This window comes from Chaetodon trifascialis, chromosome 10 (assembly GCF_039877785.1).
Source record: "Chaetodon trifascialis isolate fChaTrf1 chromosome 10, fChaTrf1.hap1, whole genome shotgun sequence".
Lineage (NCBI taxonomy): Eukaryota > Metazoa > Chordata > Actinopteri > Chaetodontiformes > Chaetodontidae > Chaetodon > Chaetodon trifascialis.
Window position 1 is genome coordinate 26,608,713 of NC_092065.1, and position 24,310 is coordinate 26,633,022.

At 42.4% G+C, this 24,310-nt stretch overlaps 1 protein-coding gene across 1 annotated transcript; it reads right to left on the bottom strand.

Moving 5' to 3' along the window:
• Positions 1-9: 9 nt before the first annotated feature.
• n4bp1 (nedd4 binding protein 1) lies at positions 10-24,058 on the bottom strand. Its single transcript, XM_070972832.1, has 12 exons — positions 23,542-24,058; positions 17,742-17,969; positions 17,001-17,174; positions 14,519-15,027; positions 11,676-12,021; positions 10,219-10,554; positions 8,330-8,562; positions 5,252-5,382; positions 4,716-4,812; positions 4,040-4,147; positions 2,389-2,490; positions 10-2,216 (listed from the first exon to the last, which is right to left on the bottom strand). The coding sequence occupies exons 1-12, from the start codon at positions 23,851-23,853 to the stop codon at positions 1,841-1,843; spliced, it is 2,952 nt and encodes a 983-aa protein (XP_070828933.1). The 5' UTR covers positions 23,854-24,058; the 3' UTR covers positions 10-1,840.
• Positions 24,059-24,310: the final 252 nt, after the last annotated feature.

Genomic DNA, 24,310 nt, shown 5'->3' on the forward strand with positions numbered 1-24,310 from the left:
CAGCCATGTGAACAAAGTTTATGGGGACTGCCACTTTTATTCATTTTTTTCACATACATAAAACCATATGTGCACCGTAGCCAAAAATGCCTATTTACAAAAAAGAAATCAATATACACAAGTGAATTATAATACAACAAAAGAGAAAGAAAAGTCCTTCAGTAATCCGTACAACAACAACAGAGCAAATACGAACAAAACTTATTTCTTGACACCTTGTAAAGTTTTTGTGCAGGTATTCTTTTATTACAAGGAAATAAAGTGTTTATATATTACAAAACGTAAGTACACATCAAATATGTAAGCTGCGGCCCACACTCTTGGTGTATGAGGGGTAAAAAAAAAGCTTTCTGAAGATTTATCAATGAAACCTTGTTTTACTACAGCATCACTTACTTTCAGTGCATTCAATTTATCTACACTAATTACAAACGTAACTTAAGTAAGTGTTGTCTTTGCAAGGTTTTCGGTGAGGAAACACATGTTGTGGGATTTAAAATGTCACTGGGCCGTTAAACTCAATCAACAAAGGATAAATCCAAACTCCTGTAGTGTTTCCATCCACAGCCAGACGAACTGACGTACGTACTGCCTAAAGACTGAGGCAGATAACTCACAACTCATCTCAGAACAAAACGCTAATGTAGAACTAACGACTGCATCCTCCTGTAAACACTGCATGCAGCGTATCTGACTGGAACAACTGATGCTGGAACAGATTCAACCAACCTCAGACTATCAGAGCAGCATTTTCACTTTAAGCACCTGAGATCTTCCACAGCTTTTCAGACATCAGTTATCACACCAGAAGCTACACACAGCATGTGCCTGATCACAGAAAAAGGGTGGAACATCATACCGATGATACTCAAAGTCATTAGAATTTCCTTCTGCCCAAACGATGCCGTTCTCTTCATTATTGATATGAACATTCAAAAATAAGATTTCTGTCTGAAAAAGAATGGTCCCTTTAAAAAACACCTTTCAGTATGTTGGCTGTTATTATTTCAACATTTTGGAAAGAACTTGTGTAAAAGCATCATCTGGATTCAGACAGGCAATAATCTGAACATTTTGAAGGGACAGAGACGGGCAGCGCCTGAAGGTGTTTCTTTAATCCGGTTGGTCACAAAACTGAAATTAAAGTTGCGTCTACTATCCAAACATGGCTTTTTGGGGATGTTTGTCCAACTTTAATCATCACTAATGGTGATTTTATGACGCTAAAGATAATGATCTGATCATGCTTTCTGAGCAGCACACTGTAGAGAAACAGAAAGAAAACCTGTGGCACTGCACGCTCCCTGCTGATGTTGAATGACTCCAAACTGCTGGTGCAGCCTGATAAACCGTGAATCCACTCTGTTCCAGGACATAACAAGGTAAGTTTGTCAGTGTCACAAATTGTAGATGGCTTGATTATTCAGAGAGAAGTTAAGAGTGTGATGGTAAAGAAAGGTTTGGAGAGGAAACGCATCATGTGCTGCGCTCTGAAATAACTTCTCAGTACTACATTCGAGGAACGTCTGGACTGTGGGCTGTTACCGGCTGATCAATAAGACTTTGCTGCTTGACAAATATGGCCCTTTGGTTCACATTCTGCTTCTGTACACACCAGCGTTGTTCACCTTAATCAATCTGAGAGCAAATGAGGAAGGAAAGAAAAAGAAATCAGAAAAAACAAAAAACTTTTTGCCAGCAGCAGCGAGTTTGACGATCAGTCTTAATGTAAAATAATACTTCAAACAAACTTTCTGTGTCCTCCAGGCTGGAGGAAATAAATTATCTTTATGCTAATGTGTATATTCTTGCGTGTCCGTCTGCGGTGCCAGTTTTGTTTTTATCCCAGCAGCAGCCCAGACAGAGCGTTCAGGTCTCTCATGTACGGGTTGTCACTGAGGATGCGGTCGATTCGTTGCTTCTGGTCGGGGAAGATGTCGTACAACTTCTGTTTCAACTCCGACGTCTCCCCCGGTGACCGCTGGGGAGGGGGCGAGGGCGAAGGGGAGGGTGAACGGCGGGGCGGATGCCATTCGGGAGGACCAGAGTGGGGCCAGTGTGCAGTGGGGTGGGGCATTAGGGAGGGAGGGGGCTGGGGCGTGGAGTCAGGGGTCCAAGGGGCCGAGTGGAGGGCCTGGACGTAAACTGGCTGCTGCTGCTGGGAGGATGGACGGAAGTCTGGAGGTCTCAGGGGGGGAGGGGTGACTGGAACCTTCCTGACAGGGAGAAACAGAGAGAGGGAGGGTCAACATTTACTGCAACACAAGCCCCAACAATAGTTCCATTATTAAGCTGTAAGTATGAATGCAAGTCATTCCAAGACAAAGGACAGATGTTAGAGGTTTGCTCTGGGCCTGAACCTTACACACATCTGTAGGCAAAGCATACCTGTTGTTCTTACGCAGGAACATGTCTAGATGAGGTCCTTTTCTCCCCAGAGGGTCATCAGGGATCATGAAGTGGTCCTCCACAAAAGTGAACTGAAGCAGCCTATCAGGGAAAAGTACAAAGAGATCAACTGATGCCTCCTCTGTGGAGCTCTGAGGTTTTCAACTTCAGTGTCTAGTTATCATCATGATTTGACATTCTTTAGAAGTCTGCTCACACCCATACAGACGAACCCTAACCCATAAAAATCCATTCAAATGTAAGAAAGTGAAAAGTGAAACAATTCCTACATATGAATGTAGTTGTAAGAATGAGTCTGAATCAGAAAGAAACGTGGACTAGCTGTCTGAGTCTTGTTTGCCTCGGCCCAGTTACAAGAGACCAGATGTTAACTACTGGATTAAATATGATTTTATCGCCAATCACTCCAGACCTCTGACCTTTTGAGTAATGTTTGTGAAGCTGTGATGTGCAGTATTTCAGCGTTCTGTCAGGCAGCGCTTAGCCCAAGCAGTATATTGCACCAAACCATCAATTCATATTTTAGCAAAACCATAAAGCATTTATCTCATTGGGTAACTGAACATGATTCTTTCTACAGTTGTAATTTACAGCAAATGAACATACTGGACAAAAAACCTGCACAATGCACTGCAACTTCTCAGAAAAGCTTCCATCAAAAATCCCAAAACAACCACCATTTGTCACTCCACTGGTGGAATGACAGCAAGTCACACTGAGTGTCAGTAAGACAGTGTCAGATTGACAAAGTGGTATTCATACTACTGTCTGTCTGCACAATATCCTCCAGAGTCTAACACAACAGGCAGATAAAGAGACAGTGTGTACATGAGAAAGACTTCCAGTCTCAGATGGGGGACACAGCCTGAACCAGAGGAGCCGGACAGATGCTGGTTTCCTGCGTAAACAGACAACTACCAACGTCTCCCCTTACTCTTTGTATTGATGCTCGTCTCTGGTGTGGAAGAGGGAGAAGTTTCTGATCAAGAAAGCTTTGAGAGACAACAATCCAAACTGTCTTCATTACTATCACTCCAGTTAAGACGCTATTCTGTTAACCAAAGGATTTTATCTGAATACAGTTCCTGTAGGTGAACAGTCCAAAGATCTGCTTACTAAACCCTTCAAAGTAATTCATCTAGAGCAATAAAGACACATGAAGTTGTAATGAGTTGCTACAACAAGTAAAATGAAATTCTTATGAAAACGATGTATGTAAAATCAAAATTGACCTGTAAAACATAGCTGTAATTGTACCTGTTTATAGTTGTTTGGTTCTGGGTGATAATTTAATTTTAAAATAAAAATCAACCCTCTTGTTATTATCGTATAGTATCACACACACACACACACACACACACACACACACACACACACACACACACACACACACACACACACACACACACACAGTTAATTCTGATTCTTCTGCAACTTTTTTCCACATGTTGCTTTTCAGATTTGTTCTTCCCTTCAGGCACTACAACATGGTTGGGAAATGTAAATAAAGTGGGAGTGAATAAAAACATCCAGCCGACAGTTGGCCCTGCAGGACTGTCCGGTGTCACGCTGGGGAGGGGAACAGGTAACGAATGACTGACTGAGCTGTGCAGGCAAAACACACAATCACCTCTCTTGAATGATCTTGCGCCAGGTGTCGGAGGTGTTGACAAAGTCCCTCAGGTTGTCATTTGTCACAATGACGCCATCTGTTTTTTCTGCTAAGTGCAGCAGGAACCTGTCAGAGAGAGAGAGCGTGTGGATCAGATGCTCAGGATTTTCCCTGAGTTTCGCGGTCAGAAGCTCAGCTGCTGCAGCCCACAGAGGGAACTCCAGCGGCAGTGAAACACCTCGTGAGCTGAGTCAGGATGAGCTTTAAGTTGGTTATTTTCACTAACCCCTGACACAACATGACCTCTGAGAGGACAGATACAGTTGCTTTAAAATGCTGAGGGGTCAGATTTTCACAACTCACAGTCTGGCCCAAACATCTCCCCGACATCACACAACAGAGCGATTATTACAGACCTCTGTTGGATCCGTGCTCTGGTTATTGAGCTTACTCGTGTCTGTTATTAAAATAAAGTATGACTGTAGTTGGTGATGGGTGGGGGGAGATATTTGCGAAGGAGGAGATAAGTTCATGATGGAACCAAAATGGCCAGAAATAACAGAGCAGTTCAACCGTGGCTCTGCCTTCTTGCCGCTGTCTCGATATGAAGAATTTAAGATCGGTGGACGCTCGTGAAAAGTATCTGGTTTAATCAAAGATGTGTGTGTGCGTGTGTGTGCGCGTGTGTGTGTACCTGTCATCGTGTGAGGATATCCTCTGGCCACAGACCTCTCTGGAGGGGGTGAAGGAGAGCAGTCTCAGGTCTTCTAGCTGGTTTAGAAAGTGTTGCTCTGTGATAAATAAAGGCCATACATTGATTTTACATGACAGTAAAATGGAAAGAGAAGATCACACAAGCCGGTTAGATCCTGCATGCACACAGATTTGTTGAAAACTTGGTTCAATGGTTTAAAATGTTCTAGTTTTCATGACCAGGACTCCTGAAATGCAAATATATTTCATGTGTATTAGGACAGATGTACCTTAACACTGGATTTGAAATGAAATAGGTGGTGACTGTGAGGTCATAGTGCGGACTGGACCCCACAGACAGTGTGTATGAAAAGCTCTACACTTTCTTTATACACACTCAAACACCCTGACAGCTGAAAGTCAGCCCTTTGAACTGCTAAACCCGGGTTTAACCCAGGTTCAAAAATCAAACGAGCTAAAGAGCCCAAACTGTGAAAAACAGCTTTATTCTATTCCTTGAACGCTGCACACGTGTACCTGTTGTGAGTCGGTCTCTCTTCTGACGCCACTGAGGGACAAACACCGTGATCTCCCTGTGGCCCCGCCTCCAAAACGTCTCTACAGCCAGTGCTATTCCTCGACAGGAGAAGAAGCGATGAAGGCCGTGACTGGACAGATGGGGACGAAAAGTCAGGAGACATGCAGACAAATCAGGACTGTTTGACAACGCTGCAGTGTGTGTCGTCAGCGCCGTGACCAACAAAACTGTTTCCTGTAACTGCATTAGTATCAGTGGCTTTGCTCACCCTGTCGAGCAGATTCACTGAGTATCGGCTGTTATGTGACTGAGCCACACTGAAGACTGTTACTCCATCAATGTCACGATACAAATTTAGTGTTTCCACTATCAGTTACCTTCCTGGTTCTCATACTGGCAAATACCATGAAACCATAAAGAATAAACACAAAACAAAACAAAACAACCTGCTGGCAGGTATAAACAAACGACCTCCTAAGAGAAATAAAGCTGCTCTAAATGTTCAAACTGTTAACCTTCTGAAGGAGTTTCTATTCATCTTCCTGGTTCCTGGTCACGTGAATTTCTGTCAGTTATGCATCTACTGCTGACTTCCCTGCTGAACGAGGTTACATATCTTTATCAGCTATTTGGCCTCATATGAACTGTGGGAAAGCAGAGACGCACAGCAAACAGTTAAAGCGTCATAAGTCTGGCCCAAACAAAACAAACAAACAAACAAACAAACAAACAAACAACAAAAACAGACAATGAGTGAAAGCTATTGTGTTTGTCAGCTGCAGCTGGATGAGTTAGAAAAGCAGTGAATGAATCCAAATCACAACACTAACAACGATCTTTCATTTTGTTTAGAAATGTGAGTGCACTGAATTTCTCTTCCTGGAAACAGAGGAGTCGCGTGTCAATGGAAAGTTTCCATCACGTAGTTTGATTTTTCCCAGGCTCAAGGGTCTGACCAGACTCACTTTCCTGTAACTGATTACGGAATATTTTCTGTGACATGGCATTACAAGCACAGACAGACAAACACAAGGTAGAGAACACACACGCAGATCAACAGTCTCACACACAAACACACACACACATGCAGATCAACAGTCTCACACACAAACACACACACACGCAGATCAACAGTCTCACACACACGCTGGGTTGTCATCACTTCTGGGGACATTACATAGACCTACATTAATTTCCTTGAAACCAGAACCTTAACCACTACTTGTCTAACCCCAACCTTACTGTAACCATAACCACAGTCAGTCTTCATGTTCAAATGTAATGATTTACAATGTGGACACGCACACACACACACACACACACACACACACACACACACACACACACACACACACACACACACCAGAGCATGAAGAGATTAAGGTAAAATCACGGTGGAAACTATAAATAAGTTTACATAAACTAATAAACTCGTTCAGGATCACCACATATCTTCATCCTAAAACCTGTATTAGGGACACATCATCATCATCAATTGATTGTGGCCTTTTGTTTTCAAGATTAAACAAAAAACACTACAAACAATTTAATTCACAGATCCATGAGAATGTTTCAATATTTTATTCTTTTCTGTTTTAATACGGAGTAGAGGAAGAGGAGAGTCGTGGTTTTATAGGACTGCCTGCGTCTCACGTCATGTTACCTAACAAAAACAATAATGATGAAATCTTTTCAGAAACTCTTTTATCCTGTGTGACGTCAAGTCAGAGGTTTTCTGTTTAGGCATACTTTTGGTTGGGGGGGGGTGATATACAACGTTAAAGGAAGTGGTTGTAAAGTGAGATGTCAGACAAAGACAAAGACAAGGTAATGTGGGCTGAACACTGACGACACATCAGCAGCGAGTGGGAGAAAAGCTGCACTCCATCCTTCCTTGTACGATACAGACAACAGCAAGGTCCCTCTGTGCTGCACAGTCGGGATAAAACAGAAACTACAAACACTAAATCTTTACTTGAAAAGGCCTTTCTTCTTAAAAACATCTGCGTAATACACCCAGACTCAGCAATATCATACTGTTGGAACTGTTTTCCACTCTGTCAGTCACACTCGCCCAAAAGTGATGAGTAACAACATCACGTGAATACACAATACAGGTTGTAGCTGTGACCAATGCGCTGTGAAAGACGGTTTGTTTAGTTTGAGTATGACTGACTGACTGAGTGTGTGTGTGTGTGTGTGTGTGTGTGTGTGTGTGTGTGTGTGTGTGTGAGACCTTAACTAAAGGTAATGGTCATGTTGATGGACAGCTTGTGGTGCATGTACAACAGGTGTGAAATTCTAATTGTTATCAAAGGAGCTACAACTCTGTCTTTGGTAACACCGTCGCCTCACAGCTAGAGGGTCCCGGGTTCGATTCCCGCCTGAGGCGCTGGGGGCGTGTTCTCCACCATGCCTTTGGTGCCTACTGCCCTGTGTCTCCAGGAAAGGGGCCTTTCCGTGTGGAGTTTGCATGTTCTCCCTGTGTTCACCTGAGGTATCCTCCTTAAAAAAACCACTAAAAACATGCACCACTTGACCAATGGTGATAAGAAGGAACTGGGTCCCCGGGCGCCGCTGTGGGCTGGCAGCCCACCGCTCCTGGTCTGCCACGGAGGAAGGACTGACCAGGATGGGTTAAAAGTGGAGGAATAATTTCACCAAAAAGCATGACGTGCATGTTGTGCGGTGATTAATAAAGTATGTATCTTATCTCTTATCTCATCTTAACCCAGTACGAAATGCTGAGTTGCTGTAAAGTGCTGTGATTCCCACTGACGCACTTTTATCAACTCTGACCTGGTACTTTATCGTTCTAGTGTTCAGAGGACCTGATGATCTACACCTGACTTGTGGCCCGTCACAAACTAGAGCTTCAGCGGGTGACTGTCTCCCTGCTGATAGACATCCACTTCTGTAAAAATCCAGGTTCTGAGACTGCTTTGAAACAGGTGAAGAGCGAGCCCAGCTTTCAATCAACGTGTGTGTGTGTGTGTGTGTGTGTGTGTGTGTGTGTGTGTGTGTGTGTGTGTGTGCATGTGTGTGTGTGTGTGTGTGTGCGTGTGGTGCAGACTCACGCCATAGCTACGTTGCTGCCATCTATGATGATGTGTCTGAGCTCCTGACGTCCCGGCTCATTTGGCAGCTTCAGAGTGTAGGGAGTCCTCAGTGATTGATGGAAACGAGCCAAACCGGTCACTGGGGGAAGTGGGGGGTCGTTTGTGGGAGTCCTTGCTCCGATTCCATGAAAGCCCATGTGGCCAATGGTCTGATAGGGAGAGGCCGAGGGCCGGGCGGTGGGCTGAGCTGACTGAGGATGACAACGAAAAACACGATGTATAAAATAACAGAAAGACAAGCAGGTGATTCACATGAACGAGCACATCACCAATCCAAGTCCACGCATGGGCACATTTATGATCAGAGCTCAGCAAAGCTGTGCACGGAGAAGATAAGTGACACGGTCAAAATATCTGAAGCCTTTTGCAGCTGTATAAACAGACTTTTTAGTACTTTATGTGTCTGTACTTCAAGAATCAAAGTTGGTCTTTGTCAAACAAATTGGCAACATATGCAGCAGCAATGAAAATCTGTATTCACAGAGAAAAGTTCAAATAAAGAAATGCGTATGCTGTGATTCCTCTCTGGTGTTTTTGTGTTGTCTACTAGCTCAGCTCTTAAAATGAATTACAAATATTGTCTCATTTTGTTTCATTATTCATCAGTTTCATTTAGAAATGAAACATTCTTTTAATATCTGGTTGACAACCACAAAATGATTGATTATTACTACAAGCTAAAACTGACTGTTTTATTCTATGACTGCTGCTTTGTCACAGTTCCTGCCTTTCCCACAATATTCAGAAAATTTGCAAATACAGCAGGAGTAATTAACTTCCGTACCACTGCAGCAACATGCGTATTATAGATACTTTCCAGGCATATTTAAAGACACATAAATACCCTGTTTTGAATAAACAATACGGGATGATTTCTTCTTTTTTTTTAAACACATTTTAACACAAATAACTTATCAACTTTCTCTTTAAAAATTCTTACAATTACATCAGATATTCCCCCGTTATGTGTGAATATGAACATTTAATTTATGCTTTTTTTTTTACAATATGCATTTTTAATTTAAAATGTTTAACTATGTCTCCCACTTCACTGAAGTCCATTGTCAGCGGAGGAGCAACAACACAAAACACATGGTTCAGGTTGTATCACAGTTTTGAGACAAGCGTTGGATCGTTTTTCAGATCAAAAATATGAAAAAAACAAACAAAAAAAAACTTAAAAAAGAGGCTAATTTAAGTTAAAAATGCAGTACTTTGGCCCAAATACAGCCACTTCTGTCTGAAGTCACCAGCCTGTAGCCTTGAGTAACAGCCTATCAGCACTGCAGGCTGCAGACAGGCAGAGACTGCGACTGCTCCGGTGAGCGAGCAGAGCTGTATGTCAGTGTGAAAGCAGCAGATACTGCAGACTTCACAATCTTACAACCTACTTCTATAACAAGCCTTCCCACCCCCAGTTACAACACTGAAAGTGCCCAAAGTCACAGCCTCAGAGATTTCATTCAATGCAGGTGAAAGACTCTTACATAATCCAATCATTGTGCAGAGTAAAACACAGCACACATCAGTCTTGCCTATGTTTCCATTTCAACTCTGCGTCGAGATTTTGGGAAGGACATATTTAAAAAGTAACCGGCGGTAAAAGGTGAGATATGGCAATTAATCCATAGGGATCAAAAATTTACTATGTTTTGGCAGTTCAGTGTCTTAAACTGAGAGTAAAGTTCCTCCTTTAGCACATGACTGTGAAAACGGTCTTCTAATGTCAAACTGTGCACATACAGTATTCTGCAGGGGGGCAGTGCAGTGTAGCTCAAATATTCAAGTAAAGTAACCACAAGCAAAACACATATATGGGTGGAGGGGGACTTTAAGGTAATACCTACACTTGGGGTTGAAGCTAAAGAGGAGGTGGTGGCAGTGAGCCACTGAGGCGTGCTGCGCAGCGCTGTCACACTCTCAACTTTCACTGATCCTCCCAAAGTCTGAGTCCCACCTCTCGACAAGTAGTCCCTCTGTGAGATGCCGCCCCCTCCCCGTGCCAGGTAGTCTGTTCTGGATCCTGACTGAGTGTCCAGGTGGGCCACTGTCATCATGCGGGACGTCCTGCTATCAGCTGTTTTGGTATTCGTGTGGATGACATCATCGTCATCGTCAATGGTAATAACCTCGTAGTTTCCTGCTCCTCCTTGAGCGCTAGAGCTCCTCTTGATAGTGATGGCCTGGAATGAGATTTGACATGATTTTTGTTATTTTTGGAGAAAAACTGGATGCATTACACAGTCTTGATTGACTGTCTTGGTTAATGAAGCGAAGTAAATACCATTTAAAATCCCCAATTACTTCAGTTTTGAAACAAATTAGTCAATATCATTTGAAAGTACATTTTTATCTTTACTTTTAACACCATACATTTGTTAGCAGATATCAGTCTTCAAGGTCTACTATGCAGGACTTGTCAGTTAACATTTGGAAACAGTTTCCAGTGCTGTGTGCGCCATTTTCATAGCTGCCTCTTGGATGCATGCTGCTGATGGTCTGGCACCTGGTTTCCACCTTATTTCTACAGTCCTGACCTCACCTGCATTGAACACACACACCAACTGTCCGAAGGCTGCAGCCCAGGAATGTCCCGACCACAACAAAATAAGGAGAAAATACGAAAATACAGGCAGGGGGCAGGGTCTGGCACATTTATCTGCCACACTAGTGGGTCATAAATGATGATTAAGGGGGATTACTTCTGTATGAGTCTAAATGTTGTTGTTGGTTTTTTTTTTTTAGGAAAATCCTGCACAGTATACCTTTAATCACTATGAAAGCAATGCCTTATGATTCTAACCTGTTCAATTCATCCTACTGTCAAGCCATGAGGGACATGATTCATTGACAAATTTGTGGCCGGCTGGAGGAGCCAAAATGTGCAATGAAATGAGGAAGAAATAACAAAAACAATATTTAAGATCCAGTAAGATGAATTATGAGACATGAAGCAATTTAACGAAAGTGATTTGACATGAAAAGATCAGAGCGCAGGGTAGAAGAAAGCTCTGAAGAAAACATTTAAATGAGTGATGGGAATTAAATTATGAGACATGTAAAAGGAAAGATCAAGTGCAGACTTCACAGGACTGAAAGAAAAACATTACCAAGTAAAATTTATCAAGTGAAATCTATCCTGCAAAAAAGCAACTCAGTCGACATTCAGATTCAAACTTAAACATGCTAAGAGAGTCAGATCTTTCTCTCGTCTCACAGCCAATGGGGCTACACTAAATTTTGATGTTTTATCAAAGGACAAGAAGAAAAGGCAAAATGTTGAACTGAGAAGCAGCAGTCGTACCTGCTGAGTGCTGGTCTCACTGCCGCTGCACTGCCTCCGGTGGCCCAGACCGTTACTACTGCCTCCATGCTGACTGGGCTTAATGTTCTCTGTAGACCTGCCCGGGTCAGCCAACACTCTGCTCAGTTCGCGCTCCTTCTCTCTGAATCGAGAGACCGTTGAGGAGGAGGACGATGAGGAGGGAGTGTCTGAGGAGTTCAATCGTCCTTCTCTTTCACCTCCTTTTGACCATTCTTCGCAACGCCTGGTTTCCGCTACGATTTTCTCCAGGACGAGGAAAGTATCCTCTGTCTGTCCCGCCTCCTTGACGACACGCTCCACCACTTCCTGCTGGTAACCCATGGTTCTGAAGAGATTTGAGTTTTAACAAAACAAACAAAAACCCACTTGATTTGACTAAGTCTGAAACCTCCTATTAGCTTCTGCTGAACACTAGGCTGTATTTCTGCACAGAATTACAGATTTTAATCCCCATCACTTACACTGAAATACCATTGAGAAGTTATGTCTTCACAGTCAGCATGGACAGATGAAACAATCAGCAATTACTATGTCTTTCTATGTAAATGTGGAGATAAGGGATCGATCGACCAGCTGCAGTAGAAATAAAATTCTTGTTTACGAAAGCCACCACAATGTCTCACTATCATCCTTCATGGAGTTCAGCGCATGCTCTGCTCCGACGACACTGCCCGTGCGTTTGTTTGCCTCGCGTAACTGTTGGTGTTTGTGTTATTTTTGTGTAAAACTGTTGTCTAGGTAGTTTCAGTACTGCTTTCATTATGTGGATTGATGAGCACAAAGCAATCTGGATGATATTAATCATCCTATGGATTACCGCAGGGAGCAGTTGGTCGCTGCCACCAGAGTCCCGTGGCAAAAATTGAGTCACCTACAAAACCTGGGAAGTTCTACTCTAACTCAGGGCTTCCACACCCTGCAGGATCAAGCCCAGTGTCCTGCAGGCAGAAATCCAACCGAGGAAAATATCATGAGCCACATGCAGGAGAAATATCCTGTGACTCCACTGCTTGTCAGTGGGGATTTTAATAGTTGCAGACTCGACAATGTCTCGCCTGCATTCCAACAATATGTGGACATCCCGACAAGGAGGGGAACACTGGACTTATGTTATACTAATATTACTGATGTGTACATCTCCTGTGTCCAGCCACGGCTTTTGTTTCTCTGACCACAGTGTTAAATTCCTGCTTCCACACTAAAGAAGGGGACTGAAACATCACAAGCCACCGGACCTACAGGGTCCACCAGTGGACGGAGGACAGTACTGCGCACACTCCTCCTCATCGACTTCAGCTCAGCATTCAATCCCACCCAGCACCACCAGATGATCAGGAAACTCCATCACCTGAATGTCCCACCACTTCCTCTGTGACAGACCACAGTCTGTTGGAGTAGGCAGCAAAACATCCTCATTCTCCATCACCAACACTGGAGCCCCACAGGGTTGTGTCCTAAGCCCCCTCCTGTTTATCCTCTACACCAATGACTGTGGCAGCCCCTCACCCATCATCACATACCTCAAATACTCAGACGACACTGCTGTACTTACACTACTCAACAATAACAACAACTCGGTTGTAAGCTACCTTGACTCCATCTCCCATCTCACACAGTGGAGCGTGGACAATCACTTGCAGATAAATGTCTCCAAAACAAAAGAACTGGTCTTCTACTCCTCCAGCACATGAAGGTCAGCCTCCAACTCCACTCACATCCCCATCAACATCAATGGTGAAGTTGTTGAAATGGTGGAGAGCTGTAAATATGTCTGACTCATCCTGGACAATAATCTGAGCTTTGAACAACACACCATTGACATCCATAACTGCTGTCAACAAAGACTCTCTGTCTCCCGCAAACTCAAAGCACTTTCCACTGCCCCCCAAAACAAAAGCATACTTCAACCTATCCTCCTGTACTGTTTCCTTAATATGCTGTCAACCCCCTCCAAGAACAGACACAACACAAATTACATACATGGCCGCCAAGATCATCAGCCTCCCAACCCCCAACCTCCCAGACCTCAACAGCACAGCCACTGTGTGCAGAGCATACATCATAGCACTAGATCGCAGTCACCCTCTCAACCCCACACTTTGTATTCCTCCCCTCTGTTCGCCATTACAGGTCGCTGGCATGGAAGAAAGTTAAGTTCAGCAGAGTCCGGTCTGCCATGACAGAACTGAATAGAACATCCAGACTGTGATGTGCCTGAGTTTGTGTGTTTGTACATGCTAAGTTTGAGAATGTTTTGGGAGTAGGTGTATGGTGTTGGATGTATTCTGTATTCTGTCCAGTTTGATGTATTTGTGTATGCTTGAGGCTGTACGGACGGTGGAAAACAATTTTCCTTGTAAAAAGACAACTAAATCTAAATCTAATCCAATCCAATTAAACCACTCCAGCTAGATAGGTGCTACGAGGCAGGCTAAATAAGTCCTGAGAAACCAGAGTGCTCCTGACTATGGTAAGACAGGTAACTGTGCACAGTCATTTGAGAGCAAAGCACTCTTACTCTGTGTGTGGAGGGGTTGAAGAACAGTCGAATAACTCCCTGTGAACATCGAATAGTATATTTGTTTGAAATGCCCATCCCTAATGGAGACATGCATAAGAAAAAAGATGAATAACTTCATAAATAATCCAAAACTGTGTATGACCTAATTCAACACCAACCAGAAAATCTAAATACAAAGTCAAACTCCCCATTTTCCACTTGACCAATAACTACATAATTTGGCTAACAAGTAAGTCCTAATAGCCTGAATTTAATAATGATTCATTCCTTAGCAAAGATTTCAAACTTTTATGACCTTTACCTGAAGAAATTGACCAAGCAGCGAAGGTTGGTTTCGGGGCTGACTGCCTCACCATCATCTGAGACTGCCTCTCCGGAGTCCAATATGATCGGACCGACTACTGTATTTGCTTTTGCTGAAGAGGAGAGGGATGATGAAGCAGAGGGGGTTTTGGACCTACAGCTGCTACTGCCTCCCCGGCCTTCTCTGTCCCTCTGTCGGTCCCTCTCTCTGGCTCTATCCGGTGACTCGTCCCTCCGCTCAAGAGAGTACTGTCTCTTTGTGTCCCGAGTCTCGCTCTCAGATGAGCGCCGCTTGTGTGAGGGCCGAGTGCCATTGAGTAGGACAGCCTCGGGACCCAGGGCTCCTGCTGCTTTACTCCCTCCAATGACAGATGCTGCTCCCGTTCCTTTCTCCTCAAAGCTGGTGTCAAGGATGCGGTTGGAGAGCTCCGTCACAGGGGTGCTACTCTGTGAGCGATCCTGGTCCACCTCTGCCATGCTGGGATGCAGCATCTGGTTGAGCTGAGCCTGAAGAGGAAACTCATGACAATCACTATAATCACCACACATAAGAAAGTACAATAAAAATTCCCCTCAAATGAAAATGCTTGCCTCGGTCATGGTTCATATCGTACTTCCCTGAGTGTAGTATGTGGTTCTCCTTACCAAGTTTCTGCCAGCTGTCAAAATGATCTGACTTCAACTGTTTCATAAGTTACTAGAATTAGAATTAGAATGGCAGCCAAATGCACAAACCGATACAAAGAAGCTTTGCACACTTTGTACACGCTGGCAAGTTTAATCAATGTACACCGAATGGTTTGAAACTTTTAAAAAACTAAAACCCAAAGACTTTCATTTACTATAATAAATGACAGCAGCAAATACTTACTTACTGTAAGAAGCTGGAACCAAAATTGTTTCGCAAAATTTTGTTTTACAATTTTGCCTGAAAATCACAACACTTAATCGATTAATGGATCAGTAAACTAGCGGTTGCAGCTCTACTCCAGTGCACCTTCAGTGACTGCATCATAACCATTATCATAAAACAGTGTTCATTGTCATTTACGACATGCATCACTGGTCGCCGCCTGCCAAGTCACGGCTGAAAAGTACCGAACTGGAGACGAACATTTTCAGAACTGCTGCAGAAAGCTGATCAGAGCAAACATACTTTCGAAGGAGAATTTCATTAAAATATCAGAGCATCTATCCTCGGACGTGAAAGAAAGGAAGAGAAGTTGTTCCGAAAATTAGAGATATGCCTCTCTCTGCAACTGCTATCAAGGACAGGACCATAAAGATGGCAGCAAACATCACCAGTAGGGACATTAATTTGGCTCCAAATTCTGGCCTGTATATCTCTGGCACTGTCTCACTTCCCCTCTTTGAGAGAGTTTAAAGAAGCACACAATCAGATAAATTATTTACAGCGGGCAATCATTGCTATGCAAACTGCATTTAGGGAAAGACTGTGTGAGTTCAGAGAGGAAAAAACACATTATCCTTTCCCATCACTCCCCTGAACATCGATCCATCCCTGTTGAACATGGCTGCATTTACAGGCGCAAATCAACCTATCCTGATATTGAACTGGCTGATATAGCTGATAAAGACGTGTGGGTGTCTAAGTTCAACAGCCTGGCAGCTGATCTTGAATATGTTGGACCAAATCCGAGGACCAAAAATGACTAAAATGTCAACAGTTTTCAATGACTAAACCTAGACTGAAATAGTAACGGATGAGACTAAAATGCCCCGACTTTTCGTCAACTAGAATTACTGCTAGGGTTTGGCTGCGATAAAAATAAAAATAAAAACAGCAATAGTTGTCTGTTTCATTCCAGTCATGAAAAAATATGTGTGCATATATATGTAATAAACACCTTAAGAGTATCTGTCCAGCACCACCTGTGTGAAGATGCTATGAAGGTGATGACACAACTTGTTGTAAACAATGTAATCTGTCAAAAAAAGAAAGAAAAAATAAAAAAGCCTAGAAAAGAAAGTATGCTTGTTTTTTTCTTCCAGAAAATGAGAATAGGAGATTAAAGATTAGCCTGAATGTTGCAGTGTGTAAAACACATGGTCATTTTCATTACTGCCATCTTTGTAATTTATTGTTATTTTATTGTAATTTGATAAGCCTACTGGATGCTATAAGCAGTGCTTTAAATTTCATTTATTTGAACTGCACTGTAGCCATAGACAATCTATTGTTCATTGGGTCCTTTGGTTGACAGGCGGCTGACAAACCATGCCTCCGGCCACGGCTATTGTCAGCGTGGGCACATAGAAACAGCTGACAAAATTAACACTGATTTAATATAAGATCGTATTTCTGAAGTTCAGCAATGATCCAGACAGGCATGGGACAGGGACAGGCCGCTGAGACATCTATTAGAGTTTATAATCCAAACTACCAGTAGACAAAGCTGGACAAAGTGGTTATGCCATACTGTAATAAATCATAATGAATCATATCAAAAAACACTAACCAGGGAGGATGTGTTGGTGGTAGTGGGGCTATAGGCCAGTCCCAGTAACTCTTCCTTCAGGGCACTGGGCAGCAGGAGAAGCTCCATAGTGTACTTATCATCTCTTTCCTCCACAAAGGACTTGAACGCTCGTTTCACTGCAGGCTCTCTGTCACTTAGCAGACTTCGTTTCTCCTGGATACAAAACACACACACTTCAAGCTTTAGTGTATTTTTTTCTTTTCTTTTAAATAGGGTGCAATTCATTGTTATTTATTTTAATAGTTAATCTGTTGATGAATGATTAATAACTTGGCCTATTACTGAAAATCTGCTTCAAAAGGCTCATTTTGTCGCAAGTTGTTACATTCATCATCATATCGGGCAAAAAGAATCAGCAAATGTTGACATTTGAGAAGCTGGAACCAGTTAATTTTGGCATGTATGTATAAAAATGATCTTAATGTTAAATGATTAAATTGCTGCCCATTCATTTGTAGTTGATGAAGTACACAATCAAGCTCAACTCTACTTTGGAAGATTAAAAGCTTTCAGTAGACTATGAAAGTTGCTGTAAAGTCTTTTCTTAAGAGTCAAAATACACATTACAGATGTACAGAATAGTGAAGAATGAATGTGGCTGAACAGTGTGGCTCTGAAGTGCTCAGGTTCATGATATCACTTATAAATTGTCCATCCATCGATAAGGCGACACTACTGAATAATAAAATTGTGTGTGATCACAGATTATTAGTCCCCTACCTGGAATAATGCTACAAATTGCTGAACTCTGCTCTGAGCCATCACTACAGGTTCAGCCCGGCCCAACAACCGCAGGCAGCCTGGCTCAGGAACTAAAACTTCAGCACTTGTGTCCCGTATGAGCCTGTCCAGGAAGAGGCCCCGAGCACCGGCAAAAATACAGTGCATGTCCACTGGGTACCGCTCTTCTTTCTGCAGTTCGGGGTCGCACAGGCCTCGAACATATTCCTACATGACAAGGACAAGAAAAAACTATTACTGTAGGTCAATTACAATCACTACATACTATATGATTAAAACTGCTTTTTGCAGCTTGAGAGACAAACTGGAAATTTTGAAAAAAGTAAGAAAGGAGTGAAAATGGATGTGGTCATTTAAGAAGCACAGCAAAGGCACACAGTAACTACTAAATGATTTGGTAGAAACTACATAAGCCCAACCGGACTCTAAGCAGTCCATCAGTACAACAATTTTAGTGACACATACATAGTGGCACATATATTAAAAGTATACCTGTGATATCTGATAAATTCAGAATAAAGCACTCACACTCACACTCTCACACACACACACACACACACACACACACACACACACACACACACACACACACACACACACACACACACACACACACACACATTTTGGTTTTCACTTCCTGCCCTTCATTTGAATTTAACACGTCATATGTCTGCAAATAAACTATTGGTTTTCTCTCCATGAGCTTCATGAGGTTGTCATCTGGAATGGTTTTCAAACTAACAGGTGTCACTTGTCAAAAGTTAACTAGTGGAATTTATTGCCTTCTGCAAGTGTTTGTGATCACCAGTTGTGTCGTGCCAAAATAGTGTTGGTATGAAGTAAACAACCCTATTCATCAACCTAGTAATCCATATTATGGCAAGAACCGCTCAAGTAACTAAAGAGAAACAAGAGTCCATCATAACTTTAAGACAAGAAGGTCGCCGCAAAATTTCAAGAATTTTGATTGTATCATCAAGCGCATCACCATCTATCACTGATTAGACTGACGCACATGAGGAAAGAAAGATCAAGAGTTACCTCTGCACAGGATACTTCATTGCATTATCAGCCTCAAAAATCTCAGATTAGAGCCCACAAAAATGCTTTACAGAGTTCAGGCAGAGACACCTCTATATCAGATACAAGTCAACATGAGCCGATCAGACGAGATTGCGTGAATCACACCCTCACAGTAAAATTGCTGCAAAGAAACCACTACTACAACAAGAGGGAAAGAATTGCTAAGATCGAGAAACACAGTGAGCCAGTGGAAATCTGTACTTTGGTCTAATGAGTCCAAGTTGGAAAACTTTGGTTCCAACCAGCAGGTCTTTATGAAACACAGAGAAAGTAGACAGATGGCAGCTGCATGTGTGGTTCCCTCCATGAAGCATGGAGGAGGAAGTGTGATGATGGTTTGCTGTTGATACCATTGACAATTTATTCAAAATTCAAGATACACTTAACTAGCATGGCTACCACAGCATTCTGCAGGGACATGCGCTCCCATTGGGGTTGTGTTTCATGGAACCATCATGGAATACAATAAGATGGAGGTTAGCTCCATCGTATCGTATCATCACTGCCTGCCCTCAATAGGTACTGATTTATGGCATTTAGAGTACATCACAGCACAGACAGCATTGGTTAAAGTTACAAATGACCTTCTAATTGCATCAGACTTGTCTCTGCACAAGTCTTATTGGACCATTGACCATGGTATCCTATTGCAGAGACTGGAACATTTCATTGGCATTAAGGGAACTGCACTAAGCTGGTTTAAATCCTACTTTTCAGATCGCTCTCAGTTCTCAGTCACGGAGTTCTGCAGGGTTCTGTGCTTGGACCAATTCTATTCATCCTATATATGTTTCCTTCAGGGAACATTATTAGGAAACATTGAATAAATTTTCATTGCTATGCAGATGATACCCAGCTATATTTATCAATGAAGCCAGAAGAAACCAATCAGTTAACTGACTACAAGCATGTCTTCAGGACATAAAGACCTGGATGACCTGCAATTTTCGGATGCTAAACTCGGACAAAAATGAAGTTATAGAACTAGGCCCTTAACACTTTAGAACTCACTTTTGATGACATAGCAGTTATGGATGGCACTGCACTGGCCTCCAGCACCGCTGTAAAGAATCTGGGAGTTATCTTTGATCAAGATATGTCCTTTAACTCCTATGTGAAACAAATTTCAAGGAGTGCCATTTTTCACCTATGTAACATTGCAAAAATCAGGCACATCCTGTCTCAAAATGATGCAGAAAAACTAGTCCACGCGCTTGTAACTTCCGGGTTGGATTATTGCAATTCCAAGCTACAAAATTCATTGCTAAATATTCTCCAGTTGCTCAAGAAGGCTGGAGCACGTGTTCTGACAAAAATGAGGAAGAGAGATCATATTTCTCCGATATCACCCACTCTGCACTGGCTCCCTGTAAAATTCATAATAGAATTTAAAATCATTCTCCTTACTTACAAAGCCATGAATGGTCAGGCACCATCTTATCTTAAAGAGCTCATAGTACCTTATCACTAGAACACTGCACTTCCAGAACCTGAATTGAGGATTATAGCTACAGCTCCTGCCATGGCCATGCCTTAGATCTACTGCAAATCCTACTACTATTAGTTATACTTTCATTATCATTACATCCATAGTGCTGTTCCACACATAAATATGTATATACTATGCTATATCTACAATGCAGAAAAGAATAAAGGAAAACCATTGAGAAGGTGTGTCAAAACTGTTGACTGATACTGTAGTAAGACTGTCAGTGAATATTCTATACTCAAATTTAATGTTGAATTGCACAAAAATTCATACATTCAATTGTGACAATGTATATTTGATAGTGGAAAAAGCACTGAAAGCATGGCATTGGACAGGAGTCACAAAACCAATTTCTGTTTTCTGGTTATTACTCTTTTGTTTAGTTTTTTAATTTCCGGGGAAATCTGTTGAATTTCGTTCATAATGTGAAAATATTCCAGCTTCATTTGCTGTTTACCCTGCTGCTTCTCTGATGTCTGACATCACTCCTCTCCCAATTTGGTGAATTATTTCAAACAATCCAGAGTTAGTGATGATTGTTGGAACAGTGTAAAGATGAAACAAGAAGGTTTTGATGAGCTGCTTTTTGTTTTTGTTGCGTTTGAATGAAGTGTGTTGGTGTGTGCAATGACAAAATTACTGTTTCTGTGAATCAAGTCTGGTGGCTTTGGTGAGAGCAATAAAACAGCCGTCTATAATGTTGTCAGACACTTACTACAACAATCTGAGCCTGTCAGTAGCAAAAACAAACACTTTCAGAGGACGTACATTGATGGTGCATTTGTACTGATCGCACGTTTTACAGTCGCTGACATCGCAGCCTTGTTGGGACATGGTGGCCATCCACCAACCATCCAGTACTCCATCCATCTGGACCATCTAGGGTTGCACGGCACTCATCAGTAAACAAGACTGTTTGAAAATTAGTCTCTTTCTGAGCCCACCGCAACCGTTTCTGCTTGTGAGCATTGTTTAGGGGTGGCCGAATAGTAGGTTTATGCACGACTGCAAATCTCTGGAGGATCCTACACCTTAAGGTTCAGGACTCCAGAGGCACCAGCAGCTTCAAATACCCGTTTGCTGCTTTGTAATGGCATTTGAGCAGCTGCTCTCCTAATCTGATGAATTTGCCTGGTAGAAACCTTCCTCATTATGCCTTTATCTGCACAAACCCGTCTGTGCTCTGAATCAGCCACAAATCTCTTCACAGTACGATGATCACCCTTAAGTTTTCGTGAAATATCTAATGTTTTCATACCTTGTCCAAGGTATTGCACTTTTGACGCTTTTCGGCATCAGAGAGATCATTTTTCTGTCCCATATTGCTTGAAACCTGTGGCCTGCTTAATAATGTGGAACGTCCTTCTTAAGTAGTTTTCCTTTGATTGGGCTCACCTGGCAAGCTAATTATCACAGGTGTCTGAGATTGATTTCAATGATCCAAAGAGCCCTGAGACACAATCCCATCCCTGAGTTTAACTGACAAACACAAAATTAAATGTTTATGACACTTAAATCCAATTTGCGTAATAATTTGGAACGCGGTGTACATTACAAGAAAGCTTGTTTTGTTATGGGAATAACAGAGGAAGTGCCAATATAATTTGGTATGGTTATGAAGGAGGCCATTTACGACTTCTGTATCACTCTTATCATGAGCTGAATGAACTGACAGTGAAATTTCCATTTCAATATCACATTCTCAGTTGACTGGCGGAGCTTGGAACAGCTGGGTACAGGGGGAGTAACTTACAAAACAGACTCATGACACAGGATACAGAAGTGTGAGCAATGCTCTTGTATGGGGAATCACACAGAAAAAAATAAACGCTACAGATGTTGACAGTTATTTGCATGTGTACGTGAAGTAATGATGGCTGTGTTTAGAGATGACTTTCGTGTGAGATAATGTGACTGAGTTGCATGCAGGCCTGTTTGCCTAACAGTGCTGCCACATTTTGGAGGACAAAGGTGATAGTTTTGAACCAAAGTGAACCAGGAAGGCCTCATGAGCCTTCAAAGTGATTTGAAATGGTCCTTAGACAAATAATGAATATATTAATTTCACAGTTTGATTACTCCTTAAATAATCTAATTAAGAGTATGATACACAAATGAAGACAAATGAATATTGCATATTCATGACTACATGATAGATGACTAGTGTAATCAGAGAATCATTAGTATCTAGAAGCCAGATACAATTTTATAATAAATCAGCAACAAAAACCAAAAACAACAACAACAAAGGTCCCATATGGACATCCCCAGGACGTTATCAGGACTGCTTATCCTGATAAACAACTAGTCATACAGTGTAGCTAACCCTTTGACAACAAAACATCCACTGACCGGTTATTTATAATCCAATAATGCAGTCTTTAACGTGGACATTCATCAATCTGTCACCATCAACATAAATACCTGCACACTGTAAATTTCACTGTATATATTGTTTATTGCCTAGTCATTCATTGTATATATTGCTTATTGTTTACTTTATAGACCTGCACTTCTTAACTTGTTATTGTTTATTTATTCATTTATTGTCTTTTTGACTTCATTGAGCTGAATGTCTTTTTCCCTATGGAAGTACATTGGATGTAATGTTGAAACTGGGGTCAAACTCCTTGTCTGCGCACACATACTTGGCAAATAAAGAAACTCTCTGACGATTGAGGAAGAAAATCCTGCAACTGCTCATGTGTATGAGAGGGACTGACAGAAACTACAGACTGATGCGTTATGTTTGCTTCTCACACTACAGACAAGTGACTTCTCAACGATTTAGTGTCACTTCTATCTTTTGCATGTCAGTCTTGTTAAAGACTGTTTTACCCTGGTTCAGCTGAAACTTTACATTTTGAAAAGTTTTTGTTTCACCTCATGATGACCTTTTGATTGTCCAGTAGCGTGGCCTCTCACAGACTTGTAACACGACAGCACTCTTGTTGTGACTGGACTGTAATGTCATTTAGCCTCCAGTTTCCTCCCCTAATTACAAGCTGTGGTTGGTAACGAGTTTCACACGATTGTATAAAGATAAAACTGTGAATTGTTTTAACGCAGACAACAGAGACATGTAAACACGCGTCATGGACCGGTAAAAAATAATTCTCAATCTATGACATGTGTGGCTGTGCCCTGTCTCACAGTGAACTGTCGGTTTGTTGAAACTGCAAGTGAAACTGTACTACAAGCCCTCACCTTCGCCTTTGACACGTCTTCTCTGTTTCCTCTGAGCTGCAGCCATATCTGCCGTGATGTTTTGCTACCGTGCGGCTGTCCCGTGTGGTCCAACAGTCCAATGATTGTGAATTTCACTTTAAAAACCTGCTCCACTCGAGGCTTGGCGCATTTCAGCTCCTCTTCTTTGTCCTCTAGCACCGTAAACTCGTCCACAGTCGGGGCCTCTAGCTGTTGCCTCGCGACGGACACAGGGAGCCTGCTGGTCGGCTGCTCCGGGCACGTTAGCTCGGTGACTCGTCTCATTCCGAGGAGGGGCCGCGTTGTTGACATTCCGCCTCTCAGTCTGACCGTCGCTCCTGACAACGACGTCTCAATAATCCAACCTTTCGGCGCTGTTAGTAACCTTTGGCGTTTTCATGGTCTCTTTCGGTGTGTTCTCCAGAGCAACGAACCGACATTAACAGTGTCTCACAACATGAACACACGGAGAGCTCGCTTCATAACTCGGAAGCCCCGAGTGACGTATCCGGAAAGTCCCGGTAATGGCGTCATCAATACACGACGGTTAAGCGTGTTCCTCATGGCGAGCCGATGATGTCAATCAGTCAAGATGTGAAAACAAACCATCAACACAAGGCGCAGAGTGACCTATATTCCAACGACAAAACCGTAGATGAAGATCCTGTAAGACGAGACCGTTGCTTTCGTAAAACCACCAATGCGTGTTTAGACAGCGTCAATGAGCTCATGTGAGAAGAGGCTCAGCACAGCAGATGTACTAAACATA